Source organism: Lissotriton helveticus, chromosome 1_1 (assembly GCF_964261635.1).
Source record: "Lissotriton helveticus chromosome 1_1, aLisHel1.1, whole genome shotgun sequence".
Lineage (NCBI taxonomy): Eukaryota > Metazoa > Chordata > Amphibia > Caudata > Salamandridae > Lissotriton > Lissotriton helveticus.
Window position 1 is genome coordinate 98973583 of NC_136057.1, and position 23737 is coordinate 98997319.

At 44.4% G+C, this 23737-nt stretch overlaps 1 protein-coding gene across 1 annotated transcript; it reads left to right on the forward strand.

Moving 5' to 3' along the window:
- Nucleotides 1-3477: 3477 nt before the first annotated feature.
- LOC144767912 (uncharacterized) lies at nucleotides 3478-23531 on the forward strand. The gene is made up of 2 exons (XM_078651254.1): nucleotides 3478-3607; nucleotides 21360-23531. The coding sequence occupies exon 2, from the start codon at nucleotides 22040-22042 to the stop codon at nucleotides 23114-23116; it is 1077 nt and encodes a 358-aa protein (XP_078507380.1). The 5' UTR covers nucleotides 3478-3607; nucleotides 21360-22039; the 3' UTR covers nucleotides 23117-23531.
- Nucleotides 23532-23737: the final 206 nt, after the last annotated feature.

Genomic DNA, 23737 nt, shown 5'->3' on the forward strand with positions numbered 1-23737 from the left:
TCTTTTTTTTTAAAAAGGTAGAACCAGTACCGACACCAAGTCGAGCGGTACCAGGAGAATATACCCATGAGAGGTTTCTCTTCATTCAGGATGTCATACCTAGAGGGTCCCGAATAACAACGCTGCCACCAACAGTAAAATAGAGGGGGGAGGGCCCCATTGGAAATATATAAGTATAAGATGCTTGCACATAGACTGCACACGAGTAAAAGATAGATAGAACCAGAAGGAGAAGGGACTAAGAAGGGAGAGAGAATATAACGGAAAAAATTCATGAGACATGGGAACTTTCAAATGAATAAGTAGCTTATAAAATAATAAACAGACACGTGCATATACATATTTGGTCTGTTTCCTTGACAGAACATATCAAGTTTACTGACGGCACGGAAGTATGCTGACATATGCCCGTCCATGAAAATTTTACATAATTTTAAGGTAAGAAAACAAAAGATGAGGTTAAAAAAAGCATGGTGAGACCCAGGAATCATCTGAACAGATGGAGGGCTCTGCCTATATAATATACAAATTGTAACAGCCATAATTTTTGCCTAAAACAGATATATATACAGATTTGGAAAGAAGAGTGGAAGCGCCTCCATACACTTACAGGGAATTGGAAAGGCCCTCATAGCCTCAGCTGTATAGTGATAAAGAAGGTAATTGATTCCCTCCTTTGTTTGGCCTCACAAGATGGGGGATAGGGGGCCAAAAGGTGTTAAAAGATGTAAGGTACTTACAGTGCCATATGTTCCTATATTAGGAAGAACTCTACCTCAAGAGAAAAAGATCTAACTGAGGAGATAGACCAAATATACACCAGTGGGTATACGTCCACCTATACCGAATGGGTAAGAGTGTGCCTGAATGCAGAAGCAAAGTGGGAAAGCCATGTAACAACATGGGAGCAATGAAAATGTTGAAATTATGTTCGAGCAGATGTTTAGTTTCCACACTAAAAAAGAAATGGAGGAGTAAAATCTTACAAGAATGTGTTTGAAACTAATTTGCACTTGATCCACGAATTGTATAGACTACAACTTTATATCCGGGAGGGGAGATAGGTTACCATGTCCTACAAAGTTACAGGGATAATAATAGTTCTTGTTCCAAGATAACCATGTGAAAGAGGTTCTAGAGATGTTCCTAAGTTATGGCAAGAACATGAAATATAAATCTGTTAGGTAACAGACTGTTGTAAGAATACATTTAGTTATTGAGACTAGAGTGCTCATATTGATACATATGTCACGTTTTATTACATAGTAGTGATACCTTTACAGAGAGGGTGTAAAGCATTAGTCCTTGAAGCCGGTGACCCCAAAGAAACGGCAGTCCTGAAGAAGGTGCTACAATATCAAGTGTTCACAGCACCGAAACGCGTCAACGCATTTATGTTCTTTTGTAGAATCCAAGTAGGGTCTGGGGAGTGATAGATACTCATACATGAATGATACTATTGACTGCACCATTGAAATATAGAGAGAGGACCATTGGATCTAAATAACTAGTGTGGCGAAGGAATCTGAAGGCCATAGTGTACAGGGGGTTGTTGTATATTTTTGTCTGCTATATTAGTCTTTTAATATGTTTATGTTTCTGATGTATTAAGTTCGACAAATGTTACAGTATTTGTCTAATTGCCTACAACAAATCATTTATTAACTTTTATGAATTTCTGTGTTTCTATTGTATGTATTCAAAGATTTTTCTTTGAATTTTTAAGTTATTCTATGTATATTTTATATTTTTTATTAAAAAGATTGTGAACGTTCAATTTTAGTGTGGAAAATAACTATTTACGAGTATTGGGAGTGATTGGCCTGTGAGTACAGGAGAAAGAATGTATGAATGCCTAGATTGATAGGGTTCATAAACACAGTGCATCTCTAAGATAGTGTTTTACCCAGGGATTCTTCTCTGACCTTTTGAAAATAGTGCAGCACAGAGCTTGTCTGGACGGACACAATGACCCCACCATTCCCGCAACAGACATGAAGAATGATTTATTTTATTTACATCAAAGGCCCGCCCAGAGGGAATCCCTGCCAAGGGGCCAGGGCTGATGATACAGCAGGGGGCACAGCAGGACTTAAAAACACTCCTGCCTGGTGCCAGTGTGAGCGCAAACTCCTGCAGAGCAGCACTGAGAGGTTGAGTATGGACTGGAGGCCCTCAGTCAGAAGATCTCAAAATAATATTCCAAATCTAGTCATTGCTGTAAAACAGTAAATAAAGCAATCAAGGGACATCTGAATGGATCCTAACCCACAGCGGCACCACCCTGAGCCTGGAGAGCAGTGAGCAGAGCTACAGGCTCGGTATTTGTCAGGCGGTTAGTTTTGAAACTATTTATTAATACCTCAGTGAGCCACGCAGCCGCCACTCCTTGATGACAGTCTGTGACCTCTCTTCTCCGAACAGGTCCGGTCGCAGGGCGGCATGATGAGGCACTGTGACCAATTTGGCATAGGAAGCCGCGCGAGCAGTGGCTGCCACTTAAACTGCACAAACAATTTGTAACTGCTACCGCTCGCACCGCGGCCCTCCCGCCTCAGGAGTAACTTAACTTCCTTTCTCCCCCTCAAGAGATAGACACACTGTTGCAGTACTGACGGCTTGTCACGTAAACGCAACCACCGCAGTAGTGAATCCAACAGCCTGCTAACACTTGGGAGCGCATAATGACTTCTGCGCAGTGTGTAGAGTGGTACAGTTCAGCCCATGTCGGTCCAGTGCTTTATTTGAGCTGGCTCTGCCACAGATGGCCACCCCGCTACTACTTTAACATAATGTACTATTGCCCGGCGATCACGAGGAAGAAGCAGCAGCGCTGTGATGCGTGACTTTGCATTTTAGTGCGGTGATGCGGCTCCCCGCACTAAAATGCATTCGTCTAACGCCTGATGAGTGACACTTTTTATTTGATCTGGTGTTTAAAATTCCATGGTATTTTCCTCTGTTTACTGTGGATTTGAAAAACCTGCAAATAAATTATTTAAAAAATAAATAAGCTTCCCAGTTTAATTGCAAAACTGCCTGCAATATATTCATTGAAATTCAGACTGCCACTTCCAGTTGTCACCCTTCTTTAAATACTCTTAACATCAGTGTTTGGAAGATGCTCATCTGAAGTGAAGCTATAAATACTTTTTTACAGCAGCAAAGTGTGAGGCCCTGTACTTGAAGTGTCTGATCCTTAAAAATATTCATGTCTGTGACATCTGGAATCCCAGGTCTTTACAGGTATATTTGCTTGTTTATGTGAAATGTATTCACTCCTGGAGCCTGGAGGCGGCGGTTCCGTCAGTGCCCACCAGAGGGCGCTCCTCGCCTGCTGATGGAACCCACTGAGCTGCACATTGGATGAAAGGGAGAAGGGTTTCCTCTTCCGGGTCAGCGGCGGCAGAGACAGCACCAGCAGCGGTGGCAACATCACGCTCCTGGTGTGTTCAGCCTTCTGCAGAGGAGGAAGGAGTCCTGTCTAGTGGTACATCTTTAGACCCTCACAACCCCCCCCCCCCCCCTCAGGACCCAGAACTGCCCCTCCCCCCGCCCCAGGAGGGGGAGGAGAGAGCCTGGACAATCTGCACAGGTCTCTGCTCAGGTAGGAGATTGTCAGCACCTTCTGCTGTGTTTGTAGAAATAGACTGAGTAATCCTGGAGGGAATCTCTGCAGGAGCCGGGCTGAGCTGGGCTCTTCTATCCGGGGCCCCTGGGGCTCAGCTGGGCTCTTCTATCTGGGGCCCTGGGCTGAGCTGGGCTCTTCTCTCTGGGGGCCCCTGGGGCTGAGCTGGGCTCTTCTATGCGGGGCCGCTGGGGCTGAGCTGGGCTCTTCTATCTGGGGTCTCTGGGGCTGAGCTGGGCTCTTCTATCCGGGGCTCCTGGGGCTGAGCTGGGCTCTTCTATCCGGGAGCCCCTTGAGCTGAGCTGGGCTCATCTATCCGGGGGCCTCTGGGCTGAGCTGGGCTCTTCTATCCAGGACCCCTGTGGCTGAGCTGGGCTCTTCTATCCGGGGGCCCTGGGGCTGAGCTGGGATCTTCTATCTGGGGGTCCTGGGGCTGAGCTGGGATCTTCTATCTGGGGGCCCTGGGGCTGAGCTGGGCTCTTCTATCCGGCGGCCCTGGGGCTGAGCTGGGCTGTTCTATCCGGGGACCATTGGGTTGAGCTGGGCTCTTCTATCCGGGGGCCCTGGGGGCTGTGCTGGGCTCTTCTATCCGGGGCCCCTTGAGCTGAGCTGGGCTCTTCAATCCGGGGGCCCTGGGGCTGAGCTGGGCTCCTCTATCCGGGGGCCCCTGGGGCTGAGCTGGGCTCTTCTATCCGGGGCCCCTGGGGCTGAGCTGGGCTCTTCTATCTGGGTCTGAGCTGGGCTCTTCTATCCGGGGGCCCCTGGGGCTGAGCTGGGCTCTTCTATCCGGGGCCTCTGGGGCTGAGCTGGGCTTTTCTATCCGGGGGCCCCTGGGGCTGAGCTGGGCTCTTCTATCTGGGGGTCCCTGGGTCTGAGCTGGGCTCTTCTATCGTGGGACTGAGCTGGGCTCTTCTATCCGGGGGCCCTGGGGGGCTTTCCTTCTGGCCTTGGGGGTGTTTGTGGGCATCATTGGAGTTAAAGAGGAGATCTGTGCACTGCACTGCACTGCAACTTACTGTACTGTGAGGAGCCTGTGCATGCTGCACTGCGTCTTACTGCACCATGAGGAATCTGTACACACTGCATCACATCTTACTGCACTGTGAGGAATCTGTCACTGCACTGCATCTTACTGCACTTTGAGAAATCTTTGTACCTCAGTGCATCTTACAACACTGTGAGGAGTCTGTGCATACTGCACTGTATCTTACTGCACTGTGAGAAATGTGTGCACTGCATCTTACTGCACTATGAGGAATCTGTGCACACTGCATTTTATTGCACTATGAGTAATCTGTGTGCACTGCATCTGACCACTAGGAGGAATCTGCACACTGCACTGAGGAGTCTGTGCACATTGCCCTGCATCTTACTGCACTTTGAGCAATCTGTGCATGCTGCACTGCATCTTACTGCACTAGGAGAAATCTGTGCCACTGCATCACCCTGCACTGTGAGGAATCTGTGCCACTGCATTGCAGTGGATTGTACGGCACAATGAGAAATCTGTACACTACACAGCATCTTATTGCACTGTGAAATATGGGTGCACACTGTGCTACGCCTTATTGCACTGTGAGAAATGTGTGCCCAACCTTAATTCGTCTCTCCCTGTTAATTTGTTTACTTGCACACCTCTACCCCTATGTTCGCAGCATGTCCCCCAAGCAGTTGAACGTCAAGGCTACCCGGCTGCCCTGTGCCCCTTTACCCATATTTCCCTTGTTTCCATCTCTCAGACTAGGCACAGGCTTCAGTCATTGCAATGGTTTCTTGTGGCATAGGCTGGCTTGTAGCATTGTTTGACCTGGAGTCTGCCAGGTAGGAGGCCTGTCAAGCAGAGAAACTTAGCTGTGTGTGTGTTTTTAGTTTACCTCTGCAGGTGGACGTGTGTCTGCAGGGTCGGTATGTGCTTGTGAAGAGAATAGGGATGTCTTTGCGTGTGTCTATGAGACTTGTCTGCAGTGTGTCCATCTCTTTGCAGGTTGTCTGTCATCGCAGATGTTGATGGCGCTGTCAGTCACTCTTCCTGGCCTCTGCTCTCTGTTTGAGTGAGACTTCAGCCCGTCCTCCAAATGTGTGAGTTCCCTCAAGTACCCAGCGGTACGTGTATACCAATGCTACATAGGGTCGTGGCACTCTCTCATCATGCATTGATGAGGAGTGTACTATGATTAGGCTTCCCAGTTTTCAGTTTGTATTTTTGTTTTTGGTCAATTCTGGTGGTGTTTTTTCCTCTGTGTTTTTCAGCGATTTCAATACCTTCAAAAACAGTGGTTATTGGTGGTTACACATATTTGCACAATAAAAAGCAACAGAGGCAGTGTTTATCCATGTTAGAGGAATGTTTTGCTTTTATTAATGCTTGGTATCTGTACTGCATGGTATACAGACAGTGTATGTACAGCATATATTGCGCCTTGAGACCCTCCGGGTGAGTAGTGCGCTTTATAAATGCTTTGATTGATTGATTGATTGATATGAGGTCCAAATGCATTTCTACAAATCACCTTATTGTAGTGCACCATACAATACTTCTTCTGTGAGTCATTGGTCATGCTCGCTCACTCTTTCCTTCCCATGTAAACTTTTATCTGTGAAAAGGCCCTCTCAACATTGGCCCTTGAGATGGGCAACGTCAATACAGCCTGTACACAATTTGTTAAATATGGCCACTGACATATCTTTCCATGCAATGCTGGTGCACCTGAAGATTGCTATTCTCTGGGACAGGTTCTGCAACATGCGCATTGAATTGGGCGCATTTGCCCTCAGGGTTATTGAAGTGGTCAAAAATGAAGCTGTACTTATCACAGTCCAGAGAACTTTCCCTTTACGTTAGAGATCTAGAACGTGTGCAGAGAGAGTACCACAGTGAGGCTTCATGAACTTGAAAGGCCATGGTTGGTGAAGGGACATTCCTATGCATCATTGCAGCCACTTCTTAGCATTGTAAAGTAACATTTCCTGAATTGCTCCTCAACGTTTCTTTGCTTGTCAAGTGGCAAGAAATCTAACATGAAACCCACATGGTATCATTCTTTCAGACTGCCCTTGCATACTAACTGTAACTTGTGTTAGAGTTTTCCTTGAAGTGTATTTTTATGTGAAGTGTTAGGATAGTAGCTCATAGATGTCAGTCTTGGGGTGGTTAGCTAATCTTATCTCGGGACCTGGTGATGCCCGATACTCGCTGTGGTAAGTGACCTTTGATTTTTCCAATGCTTTATTACTATAATTATTCTTTGACTGTAAGGCTAAATACTCTGCTATTATAACACATTTTGGAATAATCATGAATGCTCTTTAGTGCTTGGTCTTGTATTATAGTGGGTTATAAAGGGAGTGATGTGTATTTCTGTAACCGTGGTAGGCATTTTACATTTAGAAATGTGTCACCACCTAGTGATGGCATTTACCGTTTACACTCTTAAACATACAACTACACTCTGTGGCTTAATGTTGGGAAGGGGATGGTTGTGGGAACTGGAAAACACCAATTCAATGCCTCATCTTGGGTCATAGGTGCTTCATAAATACAATTACAATATATAGATATAATTAAAATTTGGCAAAAAGGTAGGTCTTGGTCTAGAAAGCATGTTTTTCTTTTAATGGTGTAAATCCATTCAGTAGTTGCTGAGAAATTTAAAAAATATCGATAACTGAGCACTGAGGAGGATTCGCGAACCCTCCCGGGCACGAGTTTCACTCTGATTGGCTGTCAACACTCCAACCAGGAAGTGTTGGCAGCCATCTTGTGACTTCGTAACCGAGTCACAAGAAAAATGGGGGAAAAAGATGAAAAACAAGAAAAGGGGGCAGGGTAGAAACACCCTGACCCCCTAGGCCTGCTCAGGGTGTCCCGCAGGGACCTCTGGTCCACAAAAAACATTTTTTTTAATCAGCAGAAGTCGCGCTGGGTGCACGAATCCTGCTGAGAATATTTGTAAAAAATAAAGCGCGGACTCCGATTTTGGGTTGCATTTGAAGTTTGCCCCCCTCATTTAGAGTGTGGCTGGTGGCCGGCCGACTGTCATAGGAGCGACGGTGATACTATCCACCACATTTAGACAACTCCAGAACATGGCAATATCTAAGCCTTCAGATAAGCCACAGCAGCTCCTCAGAAAGTACTGAAAATGTGCTCAGTGGCTTCCATGTTTCACACAGAAGTTCAGGCACTCTGTTCATCACCACCCCCTTTTCTGAATCATTTTGTCCACCATAAGCGTGGAAGGGTATACTCAGATGTGAGTCCCTTGCTCATTGCACCATCAGGATTCAAGCAAGCCGGGCCGACGACGCCTGAAATGGCAGAAACCGGTCCCCGGAAGCTTGTTTCCTTCCCAGTACAAGAATTGGCTTGGTAGTTTGGTTTGCCTTGTTCCCATCATGCACTGGGACAGGAACAGACTAATTTGCATATAGCCAAGTTCTGAGCTGGGATGGTGCAGTGAGCTAAAAAACGGTGATGGATCAAGCTCTGATCTTTGGACTGGGTAAGAGTGGTCTGCTTAGCTCAGGCACTCTGTTCATCACCACCCCCTTTTCTGAATCATTTTGTCCACCATAAGCGTGGAAGGGTATACTCAGATGTGAGTCCCTTGCTCATTGCACCATCAGGATTCAAGCAAGCCGGGCCGACGACGCCTGAAATGGCAGAAACCGGTCCCCGGAAGCTTGTTTCCTTCCCAGTACAAGAATTGGCTTGGTAGTTTGGTTTGCCTTGTTCCCATCATGCACTGGGACAGGAACAGACTAATTTGCATATAGCCAAGTTCTGAGCTGGGATGGTGCAGTGAGCTAAAAAACGGTGATGGATCAAGCTCTGATCTTTGGACTGGGTAAGAGTGGTCTGCTTAGTTCAGGCACTCTGTTCATCACCACCCCCTTTTCTGAATCATTTTGTCCACCATAAGCGTGGAAGGGTATACTCAGATGTGAGTCCCTTGCTCATTGCACCATCAGGATTCAAGCAAGCCGGGCCGACGACGCCTGAAATGGCAGAAACCGGTCCCCGGAAGCTTGTTTCCTTCCCAGTACAAGAATTGGCTTGGTAGTTTGGTTTGCCTTGTTCCCATCATGCACTGGGACAGGAACAGACTAATTTGCATATAGCCAAGTTCTGAGCTGGGATGGTGCAGTGAGCTAAAAAACGGTGATGGATCAAGCTCTGATCTTTGGACTGGGTAAGAGTGGTCTGCTTAGTTCAGGCACTCTGTTCATCACCACCCCCTTTTCTGAATCATTTTGTCCACCATAAGCGTGGAAGGGTATACTCAGATGTGAGTCCCTTGCTCATTGCACCATCAGGATTCAAGCAAGCCGGGCCGACGACGCCTGAAATGGCAGAAACCGGTCCCCGGAAGCTTGTTTCCTTCCCAGTACAAGAATTGGCTTGGTAGTTTGGTTTGCCTTGTTCCCATCATGCACTGGGACAGGAACAGACTAATTTGCATATAGCCAAGTTCTGAGCTGGGATGGTGCAGTGAGCTAAAAAACGGTGATGGATCAAGCTCTGATCTTTGGACTGGGTAAGAGTGGTCTGCTTAGTTCAGGCACTCTGTTCATCACCACCCCCTTTTCTGAACCACCCCCTTTTCTGAATCACACAGAAGCTCAGCAAATTGGTTGAAAAACTAAATAAATAGTTAATTACACACCCTGGGAGTTTTTTTTACGATGGAGCGGGATTGACTTTTTGTTTATTTAGGGCTGGCACGTTTACAAACATGATATGCATAATACACTTACTTAATGCAGCTTTCTGCCAGCTCTCTTCATCCATTGGTCTGCTGTTGTGTCAGTCACATTTTGCTTCCTCCCTTTACAGCATACAGCATGGGCAGTGGGTCAACCTACGTTTAGTCCTTTCACAAGTAGCACAACTGCAAACACCGAGGTTCCCTACAGTCTCAGTGTTTATGGTTTTACTTTATTATTACTTTAGTGTGTCCTTTGTGTTTAGACCTCATGTGATCGCAGGATGCCCTCCACTAGCTTTTCATGTTTTTCCTCTTGTGCCTCACCAAGATCCTACCCTGCTCTACTCATCTCCCTCCCAGCTTCGCTTTGCTCTTCTCCTCTGCACACGCTGTTAGCTGCTTGTGTTAGTTTCTGTTTAGTTGCTAAGAGGCAGCTGCCTAAGTTATGGTTCTCGCAAGTGCTGAGTATACCGCGCTGTCTGTGACTTTCCTCTTGAAAGCGCAGTGAGTGTAATGGGAAGAAATTAATTGCATTAATTCTGGGTGCTTGTTTCGGTTTCCCTTTAGCAGCGCATGTATGGACGTTTGTTTTTGGTAAAGTTGTTGGCATTTTTAAACACTTTCGTACCCCTAACGGAGCAAACACAAGGAGATGATGGACGAAGTGCTGAAACTTTTCAGACACTCACCCCCAGTCACTGAGTTGAATCCATCATCGTTCTGTAGCTCACTTCGCCACTTCAGTTCAGACCCAGCTATATGCAAATCAGTCTTGACCCTGTGCCTCTTGGGAACAGTCCAGACTGAACTGCCAAGCCATGCCTTCCCTGGGCCGGAATCAAGCATCCTGGGACCGGTTTCGGGCTAACAGCCCTCATCAGCCAGGCTACCTTGAAACCAGTGGCAAAGTGAGCAAGGGACCCTGCCAACTGATGGATTCAACCCAGATCTGTGACTGGGCGTGAGTGTCTGAAATGTTTTAGCGCTCCGTCCATCATTGCCTTGTGTTTGCTTAGTTCGCCCTAAGTTGGCAAGGTATGTCCAGACTGGGGTCCCTTGCTCACTTTGCCACTGGATTCAAACAAGCCTGGCTGATGTAAGGCATTTGCTCTTTTTATGGTTAGCTACGAGTTTCTAAAGGGTCTGATTAGGCATCATTTTCCTTGGAGCTCTGAAAGGAAACCCCTCTACTATCTAATAGTCATTCTCCAAGTGTGCCTTTATTTTAAGCATGAGGTCCTTAAAGCAAGGAGTGTTAGGCAGTTCGATAATGAAACTAGATCTGGAACACAACAGCCCAAAATCCTTTGTGTCGAGGATAAAGCTTCCCAGAAATGAAAGCTACAGGTACGGGTAGATATATTATGAATTTTATTAGAGCTTTGCTTTTTACTATCCATGGAGGGGGGCTCACATCACACCCAGGGACTTGGAAACCTTACCTGTGACAGGCGCTCGCTCACTCCTGGGTCCTGCACGCTGTGGTCTCGCCGCGCCGCAATCTCCAACTCGCGGCCCGCGGCTAGAGACTACAGCTCCCAGGGAGCTTAGCGCCCACTTCCTGCTGCCTGACGCCGCGCGCCCGGAGGCGCTACAAAAACCGGACGCTCCCTCCGCGTCGTGGGACACGCGCGGGCGACGCCGGGCGGAGCCCGGGCAGAGGGCGGGCCGTCTAAGGCCGTCCAAGGACGACCAGGGACGGGACGGGCCACATCTCTAACATCATGGGTAAGCGCAAATTAGTTACTCCAGTGCTGGGTGAAGCTAAGGCCAAGGTTCCCAAGTATACGACTAGTATAATCACATACTTGACGTCTAAAGTTGACGAATTATCCACCCAGATAGAGGTTTCTGAACGTGCGTTGGGTCTGGAAAATACATCTGCAGGCACAAGCATTATAAACACCATGCCTATTAGCTGCGTACCACTGGAGCCAAGGATTATTATTGAATCATGTCGACCAAACGTGGCGCAGTCTCCCACAGTTCTACCTTCTCCAGAGCTTCCTGTTACTGTTGCACCTCCCACATCTATGGACATGGGTGACAAAGAAAAGACGGCCAATATTCAGTCCATGGATCAGCATGCTATTCATATCACCGAGGAGGGTCTCTCGTCTTTACTGGAAAAACTTTTTTCTGATAGACTTGAATCCGCCTTAATTCAGATTGCGACAGACATAACTGAGACTCTGAAGGATTGTGTTAATGCTTTGTTGAATAAATGTGATCGCATTAATGAGTTTCTAAATAGTCAGGCCCCTGTACTGCCATCACAAAATCTGACACGTTCTCATGTCCCACAGGTTTCTGCCCCTATAGAAATTGACCCGCCGAATAACCCTGTTATAAATCCCCCCGCTGTAAACTCTGTGTTAAACAATGGGAATGTTGTAAATGGTAGATACATGCCCCTGCCGCAAGCAGCGCCTAAACCTTTCTTGTTGGAAAAGCCAAGAGGTTTTCTGGGAGAGCGGGCGGGCAGGGTACCTCCAGTACACCTGCCCCCGATGCAACTCCCTTTGTAGCAGTATTGGTAAATGTGCCTAAATTAAACGCGGGGGAGGTGGAACAACATGAAACGCTGCTTAATCACACGGAAAAATGGTGTAATGCGAATTGCATGGGTGAAAGTAACATCGCAGCTAATATCTTGATGTGTAGAAGGGTTAATTGGGTGGGAAAAACTAAGAAATGTGTGGCAGGAGACTGTGTTATAGTCAATTTTAAATCTCGTGATGTCATTAGTCGCCTTTTCTGGGATGCTTCCCCGTTGGATTCACTAGGTAAGGGTGTGCGCGCCATGCCTCTGGGTTTCTTCTATCCACCTGCCCTCATGACAGCTGAAGGCGGGCATAGCAGGCCTCAGCAAAATAACAACCATGGGATAGAGGGTAGACAAAATTTCCCTCCCCAAGGGAATGAATGGGTGACAAAGAAATCCAGGGCCGGTGGTGTAGTCACTTCTGCAAGGAATATATATGCAGATAACCTGCCCCTTTCAAACAGATTTGCGGCTCTCGCTAACCAGGCAAATATGGACTGACTAGAGCCCCAGCAACCAAATTTGATAGCTAATGTCCAGGATGATAATGTTAACACTATTACCCCATGTAACATTACATCTAATGAAGGGGAGGTTACAATAGAGCAAGGTAATAGAAAAGTTAAGATTCTGTCCTGGAATATTGCGGGCCTACGTGCCAAACAGAATGACCCAATTTGGCTGGGTAAGTTAAAAGAATACGATATAGTTGCTATGCAGGAAACATGGGCTAGGGATAATTCTTTTTGGTTGGATGGTTACTCTTCATTCTTTGTCAATGCACAGTGCACCCCGGTGGGAAGGGACAGAGGTGGCCTGATGTTACTGGTGTCCCTTAATATAGCTGGAAGTGTGAGGGAATTTACTAGTTCGTCACATCATTTCCAGTTCCTAGAAATTCTCCACCCAGATAAAAATAAGATTGTTCTAATTAATTGTTATAACTCCTTGCTGGGCGGACCCCCAAATTTTGTTTTAGAAAGTTTAAGTATGTTCTTAACTGATTATATGTCAAAACAAACCACTTTTGTTCAAATCATTTTAATGGGTGATTTTAATGTTCATTTATGCGGTTTACACTGTCAGATCAAAGATTTAAATGGGCCTGACCTTACGACTCCCCCCCATTTTGAGCATAGTTTGAAGGGATCAGCTATGGAACATCTATTATCAGCAAATGATCTATATGAACCGGGCTTTTCAGATCCAAATGATCGTGTGGTCACATATAATGCGAGGGGTAGTGAATCTATTATTGATTACATTTTTCTATCTCCAGGACTCCTCCATTATGTTCATTTTTATAATGCTATTGAAAGTGGATTTAGTGACCACAATCCGGTGTCTTTAATTCTGGATGGGTCGCTTGGACTGCTCAAAGGGGCTTTGATGGTCACTTCTGTGAAGAATGTAAAGAGCAAAGACCAAGGCAGGCGATTAAAATGGTGTAAAGTTTGCCCAAAGGATTTTTTAAATCTTATCGAACAAGATATGATGGTGGAACTTCAGATTTGCAGGGACCCTGAAAGGGGGGGTAAAGAGATAGTCGCCGCCTTTGAGGCTATTTGCTCTAGGGTGGAAGAAGAGCTTACACTTAGCCCAAAGAGGGGACCTGCCCCAGTCTCTGGTTGGTTCGACCATACTTGTTCGAAAGCTCACTCTGCATTGATGGCAGCGCTCAAACATTCCCCCAGAAATAAGTTCGTGGTAGCGCAGCTAAGGAAAAAATATGCTGAGGCGGTAAAAACACGTAAAAAAACCGTAAAAGAAGAAGCCTGGGACGCTTTAATGGATTCAACCACCCTCAAACACAGCTCTAAATTCTTGTCTATAATAAATAACCCCTTATTTGCCCAATCACGTAACATAGACCTTGAGGCAAATATACCAGAATCAGAGTGGCTTAATCATTTTTCAGCCATCTATGGGAGCAATCAAGCCTACGAAACATTCCATATGCCCTGTTATTCTGACATGCAACCCAATCTAGATTTTAATGAAAATGAAGTTAAGGTCGCGATAATTGGTTCTGCTAAGAGTAAAGCCCCGGGACCCGATGGGGTTCCTCTAGATTTTTATAAATCAAATCCGGACATGTGGGCAACGATATTAAGGGATGTTTTTAACCATGTACTTGTAGGGGGTTTCCCTAATACCTGGACATGTTCGATCATTGTCCCAATCTTTAAAAAAGGACTAAGAAGTGACCCCAAATGTTATCGCCCTATTTCCTTGTTGGATTCTTCTATGAAGATCCTGGGTAAAGTACTGTTGGCTAAAATTAATAAGTGGACACTAGAAAATGATATTCTGTCCAATGCCCAGTATGGTTTCCGGATAGGAAGAGGGACAGAGGACCAATGCCTAAACTTGCATATGATAATCTCTAAGTATACAAAGGCAAAAAAAGGGGCAATCTTTGTTGCTTACATGGATCTATCCACAGCATTTGATTTAGTAAATAGAACAAAGCTGTGGGCCATGTTGTTAAAAATGGGATTGGATCCCCCTCTGGTCTACTTTTTAGCTGAACTGCACAAGGATTTAACGGCTTCTATCAGAATAGATCAAGAGGGACATCGTACAGCTTGGTTTAAATCAGGCAGGGGTGTGCGGCAAGGCTGCATCCTTGCCCCCATGCTGTTCACTTTATACATAAATTCTCTGGAAAAAAACCTTCTGGCCGCCTCTGTGGACACACCGCGTGCGGGAGACACCTATATTCCAGTGCTCCTGTACGCGGATGATGCTGCCTTAATAGCCAGGACACATCTTGGCCTTCAGAGACTTTTCAAATACATTCAGTGACTTTATGTCTTCTCTTGATCTTGTGGTTAATAACTCTAAATCCCATGTTATGGTTTTTGGGGCTGCTAAAAATAATACTAAACCTTTCTACTGTAAGGGGGAAGTGATCCCTAATGTTAAAGTAAAGTAATTTTTGACACCAAGGGCAGTTGGTCCCCTCAGATAACAGCAAAAACCAAAGCAGTGAGGAGCTCTGTTAACGCCATCTTGAGCTTCTCAAGGAGACTTGGAGGGAAACCAAGTGGTGCATTATTAGCTTTGTACAGGGCGAAATCATTGGCTATAGCCAGGTACGGAGCTGGACTGTGGGGCTATGTAAAAACTGAAACTATTCAGAGGTTAACAAGTTTTTTTGTTCTATGTTAGGACTCCCCCTGTCGACAGCCACCTTTTCTGTCCACCAGGAGCTTGGAGTAGGGTACATCAGTGATATCCTTTCTATGGCACCCATTCTTTTGTGGATTAGGGTCTGGATCAATAACAACTTAGGTCTTAACCACAAAATTCTGATGGATTGTTTAAAACTTGATAAACATAAAGATATTGCTTGGCTGTCATATATTTATAAGTGCTCAGTAGAACTCGGACGCCCGGAGATTTTCTCCTCTCCGTCTGACCTGAAAAAAGCAGATTTAGCTTGGGTCAAGGAAAACTTTTATAAACTTAAGATCTTGGAGAGAGAGCAACTCCAGTTAACAAAACCTACGGTTAGAGCACATTACATGACAATTACCTGCACAACTATCCAACCGTATCTTGCCCTAGTTAATATCCCGTTTCACAGGTGGCTTCTGGTTAAGTTCCGATTTAACCAGATTTACTTGGTACTCTGTGATAGACAGGGATGGTTTAAGCCTGAGGACGCACCTGTATGCAAATGCGATAACTTCTCCACTCAAGACAATATGCACCTTATGTTGTTCTGTCCCTTTTATAATGTCCCAAGGCAGAAGTATCTGGTACCTTTGTTGAAGGAGAAAGCTTTCACGCAAGCTAAACCAGCTCTTCTGTTCTTACAAATGCTTGAAACACCCTTGGTGATGTTCAGTGTGGCAAATTACCTTGTTGCTGCTGTTCGGATCAGGAAGAGGAAACTATGAGTCTAACATTGGGGACCGTGATGAATATGGTATACTTCGCTTTTTTGCACATGATGATCTTTTTAAATCTGACTTTTTTACTGTTTTTATATATTGTATTGTATGAAAATTTTAACATGTATCTGATTTGTCTTTTAATTGTTGTAGTATGCTTTTATGATTTTTAACTAAATCGAATAAAGTGGTTTTTGACTTGACTTGACTACTATCCATGGATGCATCTTTGTAATTTTAGTGAAATTATTCAGTACATAAACAGTACAGTAAACGTAAAGCTGTGCATCTGCAGCCATCTGTTGCTAACGAAGTGACTTTCAGGGTCCAAGGAAAATATTGATTTGTATCATTAGTTCTGAGCTTGTCTTTAATGATAAATGTTTTATAGGGTTAGCTAAAGTAAAGTCCACATTTGTAAAGCGCACAATCACCCGTAAGGGTCTCTAGGCGCTGGGGGCCGTCGGGAAGATTAAGCGAGCTATTGCCCAGAGTCACATGGTGCTGGGCTAACCTGCCGCCGGAGCCGGGGATCAAACCGTGGTCCCCAGATTCCAGCGTCAGTCGCCCTGGCCGCGGCGCCACACCTCTCCCACTAGCTAGAGGCAAATGTTCTTTTTTTGATTTTTAGCTTGTTGGCACATGATTGAAATAATAACTTAATTCTAACCATCACACCAGCCTGCCATGGACAGACATATCATCTTTGCTTGTTTTGCTTTTGTGTCTTGGGACCGCCAGGCTTTCCTCATAATTCAGCAGCTTTGGTTTTATCTTTGATATTTTTTATGTTGGTAAGCTTGTGTTTCATTTCTTGAGTTTGTTGGAGTGATTCCAGTCTTTACAAAATCTTAATGTTGTCTACCAAATAATTAAACTCAACTTGTTTTCTAGGGAGAGGGAGGTCAGGAACAAACATAGATAAGTCAAACAAAAGTTGACAGGCCTATTACTGTAGGCAAATTATTCAGTTCTTACTGAACTTGATAACGTCTATGAAACCACGACAATCATGAATACACGGCGCTAGCTATAGAGTCTTGCTACAATTGGCTCACTTTACCACAATCCAGATCGAAAGTACCCCCAAAGCAGATATAGCATCCATGCATTACTTAGTGGAGAAAGCAAGGCCATCATCTGAATGAAAGGTATGAACTGCTTTCATTACTACAAGGCACTGAAAGTATTTTATGACTGCTCCAACAAGAGCTGCCACACCCATAGAAATCAAGGGCAAGAATCAAGCCCAATATGTAGTAATTCGACTTGGCTGCTGGCAGTGGGCCAAAATGGATTAGGAAATGACACCCAAGGCATATTTATTTATTTATAAAGCACAAACTAATACCCGAAATCGTCTAGATGCTGGAAATTGGATATTGTGGTGGGAGTAGGTGCTGGACTTACTACAGAAGAGTAGTTTTTTTGGCATTCGTAAGTAAACATGGCCACCACTACATTGCTGTGGCACTGTAGTGCTGATTACAGAATGTGCAGAATCTAACCCTTCGTAAGCTGCTCTGAATTTATCAAAGCTATCTTTTATTATTAGGTGTGTGCTTACTAACACTCCTATATGGTTTACATGGGCACTGTATCTTTGATAAACGTATATGTATACCTAGAAAGGAAACCATCAGGGGGCTTTCACCTTTACATGTTGCCTGTTACCATCAATGTGTTTTGCGATCCAGTTACATTAGCAATTGTGCAGGTTTGATCCATTCTTTGCACTAAAGTGAGCTGCACTGTTCCATTTAGCATGGATTCTGTCACTTTTGTGACATTTTGCCTCCTGGGAAAGAACACCCAGTTTCGTAGTCCACTCATTAAAATATGGTTTAGTGAGAAAGTTATGAATCTTGAAACAATACCTTGGATCCTCAGGCCAAAACAAACTGAGCCTTTTGTCTGTCACCCACACCTAAACATTAGCCCCAAGTACTAAAGACATAGCACTAACCTGTGATGTAAAACGAGAGAGCTAAAGACATACCCATCTACTTGTTAATTTGTCAGTCTGAAATTAGAAATCATGGGATCAATCTTGGCTTCCCCGCTTGACCAAATTGTATTACCCCAGGCAATTGTCTTATTTCACTTTCGCTCCTTTTACTTCATTATGACACATATGAGAGCAACTTGAAATTCATGAGTTCAGTATGAATACTGTACAAAACATCTTAGTTTGATTTAATAAATTGTACATTTTTTCATGTATAATAATAACCCAGGTCAGATAGATGGTGCACAAGACAACCGTCTAGATTCTTGATTTGATAATGGTATTGTTGTCGGGTGGGGGAAGGCATGAATTTTGTTCTAAGATCATATTTGAGAACTATCACTTTTAATAAATGCCTTTCAATGCAGTGATACAATCTGATGCATTTAAGTGAAGGCCCGGGCGATCGAGCAAGAACAGAACTCTAGGAAGTGGGTCCTTATGTCAAGTCACCTCGTTTGACAGACATCTACGGACATTAGACCCTCGTCTGGCAATGCAATGAATATTTGGTACCCACTACCAGTTCATATCAGACCCGCTCCCTCCCTGAAAGTGATGAAATTAGAGTTCAAGAAGGACTCTAAACGAAGTTCTTCATTTCATCTTTTTCTAAGGCTGACCCCTTGCTTTTAATAATTAGGCATTTGTCAAGCGCCCAACTACCCTCAGGCATCCCAGCGCTAGGCTGGGCTATTTTCCACTTTTCCTCCCTTCTGCATTTTCTCTTCTCACTCCTTTCTTTTCTGCCCTCTGATTATGTTCTCATCCCAATATACACTTTCCAAGAGGTATGTTGTAAGCATGCTCAGAGTTTAGAGTTTCCAAAGTGCAAAGTGTCAGAAAGTGACCACTTTATTCCATGCAGAGAGCAGCACAGTATGCATTACTTTCCTTGCCTTATTCTTACGCCAGCCGAGTTACATGTAGTCACAAAAAGACTGCGTTTCCCAGAACCGGTTGGAACGCTTGATTACAGAAGGCTAAATCGGGTGCCTTATCATGTTTCTCTGGATCTCATTCAAGCCTCCCATGCTTGCAGCCAGCCCTACTCGCTGATGGTGCCCATTGGAAACAACATTTAAAAAAATCAATCGAGTAAAGAGCTTCAGTCACTGGAAACATCACAGTGAAACAATAGCAAAATCGACTCTTGACAGTTCATGAGCATCGGTGACAGGAGCTGAGCAAAGAAGCAGAAACACAACAGTGGTGGCATTATAACTCCAACTCACAGATGCGCTGAGATGATACTGTCTTTTATAAAATGGGAACTTTCTGACACTAAAAAGACATCGGACACACGGTCCACCATGGGCCTGATTTAGAGTTTGGCAGGCGGGTTACCAGGTCACAAAACATGACAGATATCCCGTCCGTCTTATTACAAGTGCATGATATCCTGTGGCAGTTGTAATAAGGTGAGAAGATGGGATATCTGTCACATCTGTGAAGGAGTTACCTGTCCGAGAGGCAGGTGTAGAACCAGAGGAGTTGAAAAGGGAGTCAGAACTTGATATTGTGGACTGATGGCAAAATATCCCTTAGATCTCTGATGGGAACGCCCTGAGAAGCAGAGTGATTTTTAGGATGCTTTTGTCTCCGAAGCTTATTTTGTCAGACACCTGGGCCCTCACCTGGTTCACCCCCTTGAGGCAGGCAGTCTCCAGATGTTGGTTTTTATGAGGCTTTGCTGCTCTCAGGTGAATGTTCAATTTTTAACACCCACTCAGCAAGCGGCCATGTGAGACCACAGGAAGAGGATTTATTGAAAACCAATACTCCGCCCAGTGCAGAGGGAAGCAGACCCAGAAAGGAACATGCACCTGCCTGTGCACCTCTTCTGTTTGTCCCTCATACGTACCTATCTGTGCACCTCCTCTATTTGTACCTCATAAGCACCTACCTGTGCACCTCCTCTGTACCTCACAAGAACCTACCTGTACTACTCCTCTCTTTATAACCTCATAAGCATCTACCTGTGCACCACCTCTGCTTTTTACCTCAGGTGCACCTCCTCTGTTTGTCCCTCATAAGCACCTACCTGTGCACCGCCTCTGTTTGTACCTCATAAGCACCTACCTGTGCACCGCCTCTGTACCTCACAAGAACCTACCTGTGCACCTCCTGTTTGTACCTCATAAGTACCTACCAGTGCACCTCCTCTATTTGTACCTCATAAGCACCTACCTGTGCACCTCCTCTGTACCTCACAAGAACCTACCTGTGCACCTCCTGTTTGTACCTCATATGCACCTACCCGTGCACCTCCTCTGTTTGTACCTTATAAGCACTTACCTGTGCACCTCCTCTGTTTGTACCTCATAAGCACCTACCTGTGCACCTCCTCTGTACCTCACAAGAACCTACCTGTGCACCTCCTGTTTGTACCTCATATGCACCTACCCGTGCACCTCCTCTGTTTGTACCTCATAAGCACCTACCTGGGCACCTCCTCTGTTTGTACCTCATAAGCACCTACCTGTGCACCTCTTCTGTTTGTACCTCATAAGCACTTACCAGTTCACCTCCTCTGTTTGTACCTCGTAAGCACCTACCTGTGCACCTCCTCTGTTTGTACCTCATAAGCACTTACCTGTGCACCTCCTCTGTTTGTACCTCCTACGCATCTACCTGTGCACCTCCTCTATTTGTACCTCAAAACCATCTACCTGTGCACCTTCACTGTACCTCAAAAGAACCTGCCTGTGCACCTCCTGTATTTGTAACTCATAAACACTTGCCCCTGCACTTCTTCTGTTTGTACCTCATAAGCACTTACCTGTGCACTCCTCTATTTGTACCTCCTACGCATTTACCTGTGCGCCTCCTCTATTTGTACCTCATAAACATCTACCAGTGCACCTACACTGTACCTCACATAAACCTGCCTGTGCACCTCCTCTATTTGTAACTCATAAACACGTGCCCCTGCACTTCTTCTGTTTGTACCTCATAAGCACTCCCTGTGTACACCTCCTCTGCTTGTACCTCTCAGGTACCTATGCACCTAGTTTGTCATCCCTGCTCTGCTAACCACGGGCACTTGACTTTCAGGCCAGTACCTGTCTTTTGCTATTTGCATGCAGAACGACGCTCCACTGCTTTGGTAAAAAATGTACAAAGAGTTACCTTTGTTTTGTACTTCCTGAAGATTTAGTTTTGTTATATACGTCCTAAAGAGTTACCATTGGTATATACTTCCTGAAACTGAAGAAACAGCAGCACATCCTGATCCATCTTCTTCCATAATCTGTTCTTGTTTAAATAAAATCGTGATCATATGCATCTACCTCAACTTGGGCCTGTAGCAAGTGGGTGCTCCTTGAGTGCATTTTCCTCACTGAGTTACTTTGTGAACACTGACAAATCACCTCCTTTTCTGAAGTAAATAAGATGTGTTGTGCTAAACAGAATTTCTAGTTAAATATCTGTGTATGGGGGAATATCCCTTACTAAGTTTCAAAGATGGTAAAGACAAGATATCTTTTACTACCATTTAAACATTGTATATTCACATTCTAGTACATTTGCATGTAGTAATTATACATTTCTTTACATCCAACAGAAAACAAGCGTTGAATACATGAAATTAATATGGATAATGAAGATAGTCCTGTAAATCTGCAAGAACAATGAAAAACTGGGCTCCAGTATTCAGGAAAACATCAGCACGGTCAAAGACAGACGAACCTGAACCTTAACTGACAGATCTTGAAAGAAGCAGCTAAGGGCAATTCAGTGAATGTAAAAGTCTGAGGTGTGTGCCTCCACGTCACAAGACCAAGAAAAGAACTCTTGAAAATGTAGGCAACACCACTGATAAACATCCTATTGTATAAAAAAGTATCCAGTACAAGTTTCGATCATGGGATCAGTATGATGTACTTACAGCAGTGCTTTGCTTCATAAAATGATGACTACTATCCAGTCTTTTATGTGTATTGCAAACTATTTCTGGCCAAACCACAGGAAGCAGAAAAAAGAACAACGGAGTGGAGCCGGACAACTGAAGTTTCAATGGAAGTCGAGTTCTGCTAAATAAAATGAAAACTTCTGTCCCAATTTGCACAAACCAGAAGGAAGATGAATCTTTACCCCTAGCTGTACAAAAACAATAGCCATTCTAAAGGCACTATCACCCACAAAGAAGTATTATACACATTATGAGTGTAACAGGTATTTGGTGACCTTGAGTGTAGCAGGTATTAGGTGCCCTTTGCACTTTATTGTTAAATCGGAAACCATATGTGCAAAATAGATCACACATTTAGGGAGTGTGAGAATAACACAATTGCTTTAACAGACATGTTGACCCTTCAGGAAACACAGTTATGTGATGTAGACAAATATATACCCAATACAGAGACACTAACCAAGAATAAAGAATCAGACACATGCATTGAGAGCTTTAGTTTGTCATCACTAGTAAAGCGCCCTCAGCAAACGCACACAGGAGAAAAACAATTCAATTGCACTGAATGTATGAAGAGCTGTAGTCAGTTATCTGACCTCCAAAGACATCAACGAACACACACAGGGGAAAAACCATATCATTGCACTGAATGTATGAAGAGCTTTAGTCAGTTAGCAAACTTCCTAGTACATCAAAGAACCCACACAGGGGAAAAACCATACCATTGCAATGAGTGTGCAAAGAGCTTTAGTCACCTATCAAACCTCCAAAGACATAAACAAACACACACAGGGGAAAAACCATACCATTGCAATGAATGTATGAAGAGCTTTAGCCAGTTATCACACCTCCAAGGACATCAGCGAGCACACACAGGTGAAAAGCCATACCATTGCAATGAATGTGTGAAGAGCTTCAGTCAGTCATCACATCTCCAAAGACATCTGCGAACACACACTGGGGAAATACCATACCATTGCAATAAATGTGGATGTAGTTTTAGACCTTCCTTAACATTAAGGAATCGTCAGCACACATACACAGGGGAAAAGCCTTCTGGGTGCAGTGAGTGTGTTAAGAACATTAGTCGGTTATCATGTTTTCAAACAGATCAGCGACATACAGGGGTAAAACCATTCAAGTGCAGTGAATGTGGGAAGAGCTTTTGTCAATCGTCAGTCCTACTCAGACATCAGCGAACACACACAGGGGAAAAACCATACCTTTGTAATGAGTGTGGAAAGAGCTTTAGTCAATTATCAGACCTACAGTGCCATCAGCTAACACACACTGGGGAAAAACCTTATCATTGCATTGAATGTGGGAAGAGCTTCAGTCAGTCATCAGTCCTACACAGACATCAGCGAATTCACACGGGAAAAAGCCAATCAAGTGCAATGAATGTGTGAAGAGCTTTAGTCAGTCATCAGCGAACACACACAGAAAATACGTACCATTGTATTGAGTGTAGAAGTACTTTCAGTGACTCCTCAAACCTAAGGAAGCATCAGAGAACTCCCACGGTAAAAGCCATACAAGTGCACTGAATGTATGAAAGCCTTTAGTTGATTATCAGATCTGCACAGCCATAAGCAAAAACACACCTTCATTGAACAATTGAAATAATCCTAGACATGTAGAGAATTTGGCAAGAATGTAAGGGTCATAATAGTGACTCAACTGTGGATACACACAGGAGCAAACAAGTGCAGTTATTGAGAGATGAACGGATTACAGAAAATTATAACATTACAATTAAGTGGGACATTCCATTACCAGATAATAAAAAGTAGAGGATAGAAGACCCGACTTGCAGGAAAGAGGAAAAACATAGATATTTATAGAATTATGAAAGCGTCTATTCTTCTCATACTTGTAGGGAAAACCATGAAATACTAGGAAACATAGTGATAGACTAGCATAAGGTGGACTAAAAAAAGAAATATCGTTGGTTTTTAATGAGTGAAACAGTGTTCGTAATAGGTGCGAGAAAAAACCATGCAAGCATATCTGATCACACTACTGGTAAA

Bases quoted from the DNA above. Each gene is read 5' to 3' on its own strand.
- LOC144767912 (XM_078651254.1), top strand. From the start codon at position 22,040: ATGTGCAAAATAGATCACACATTTAGGGAGTGTGAGAATAACACAATT.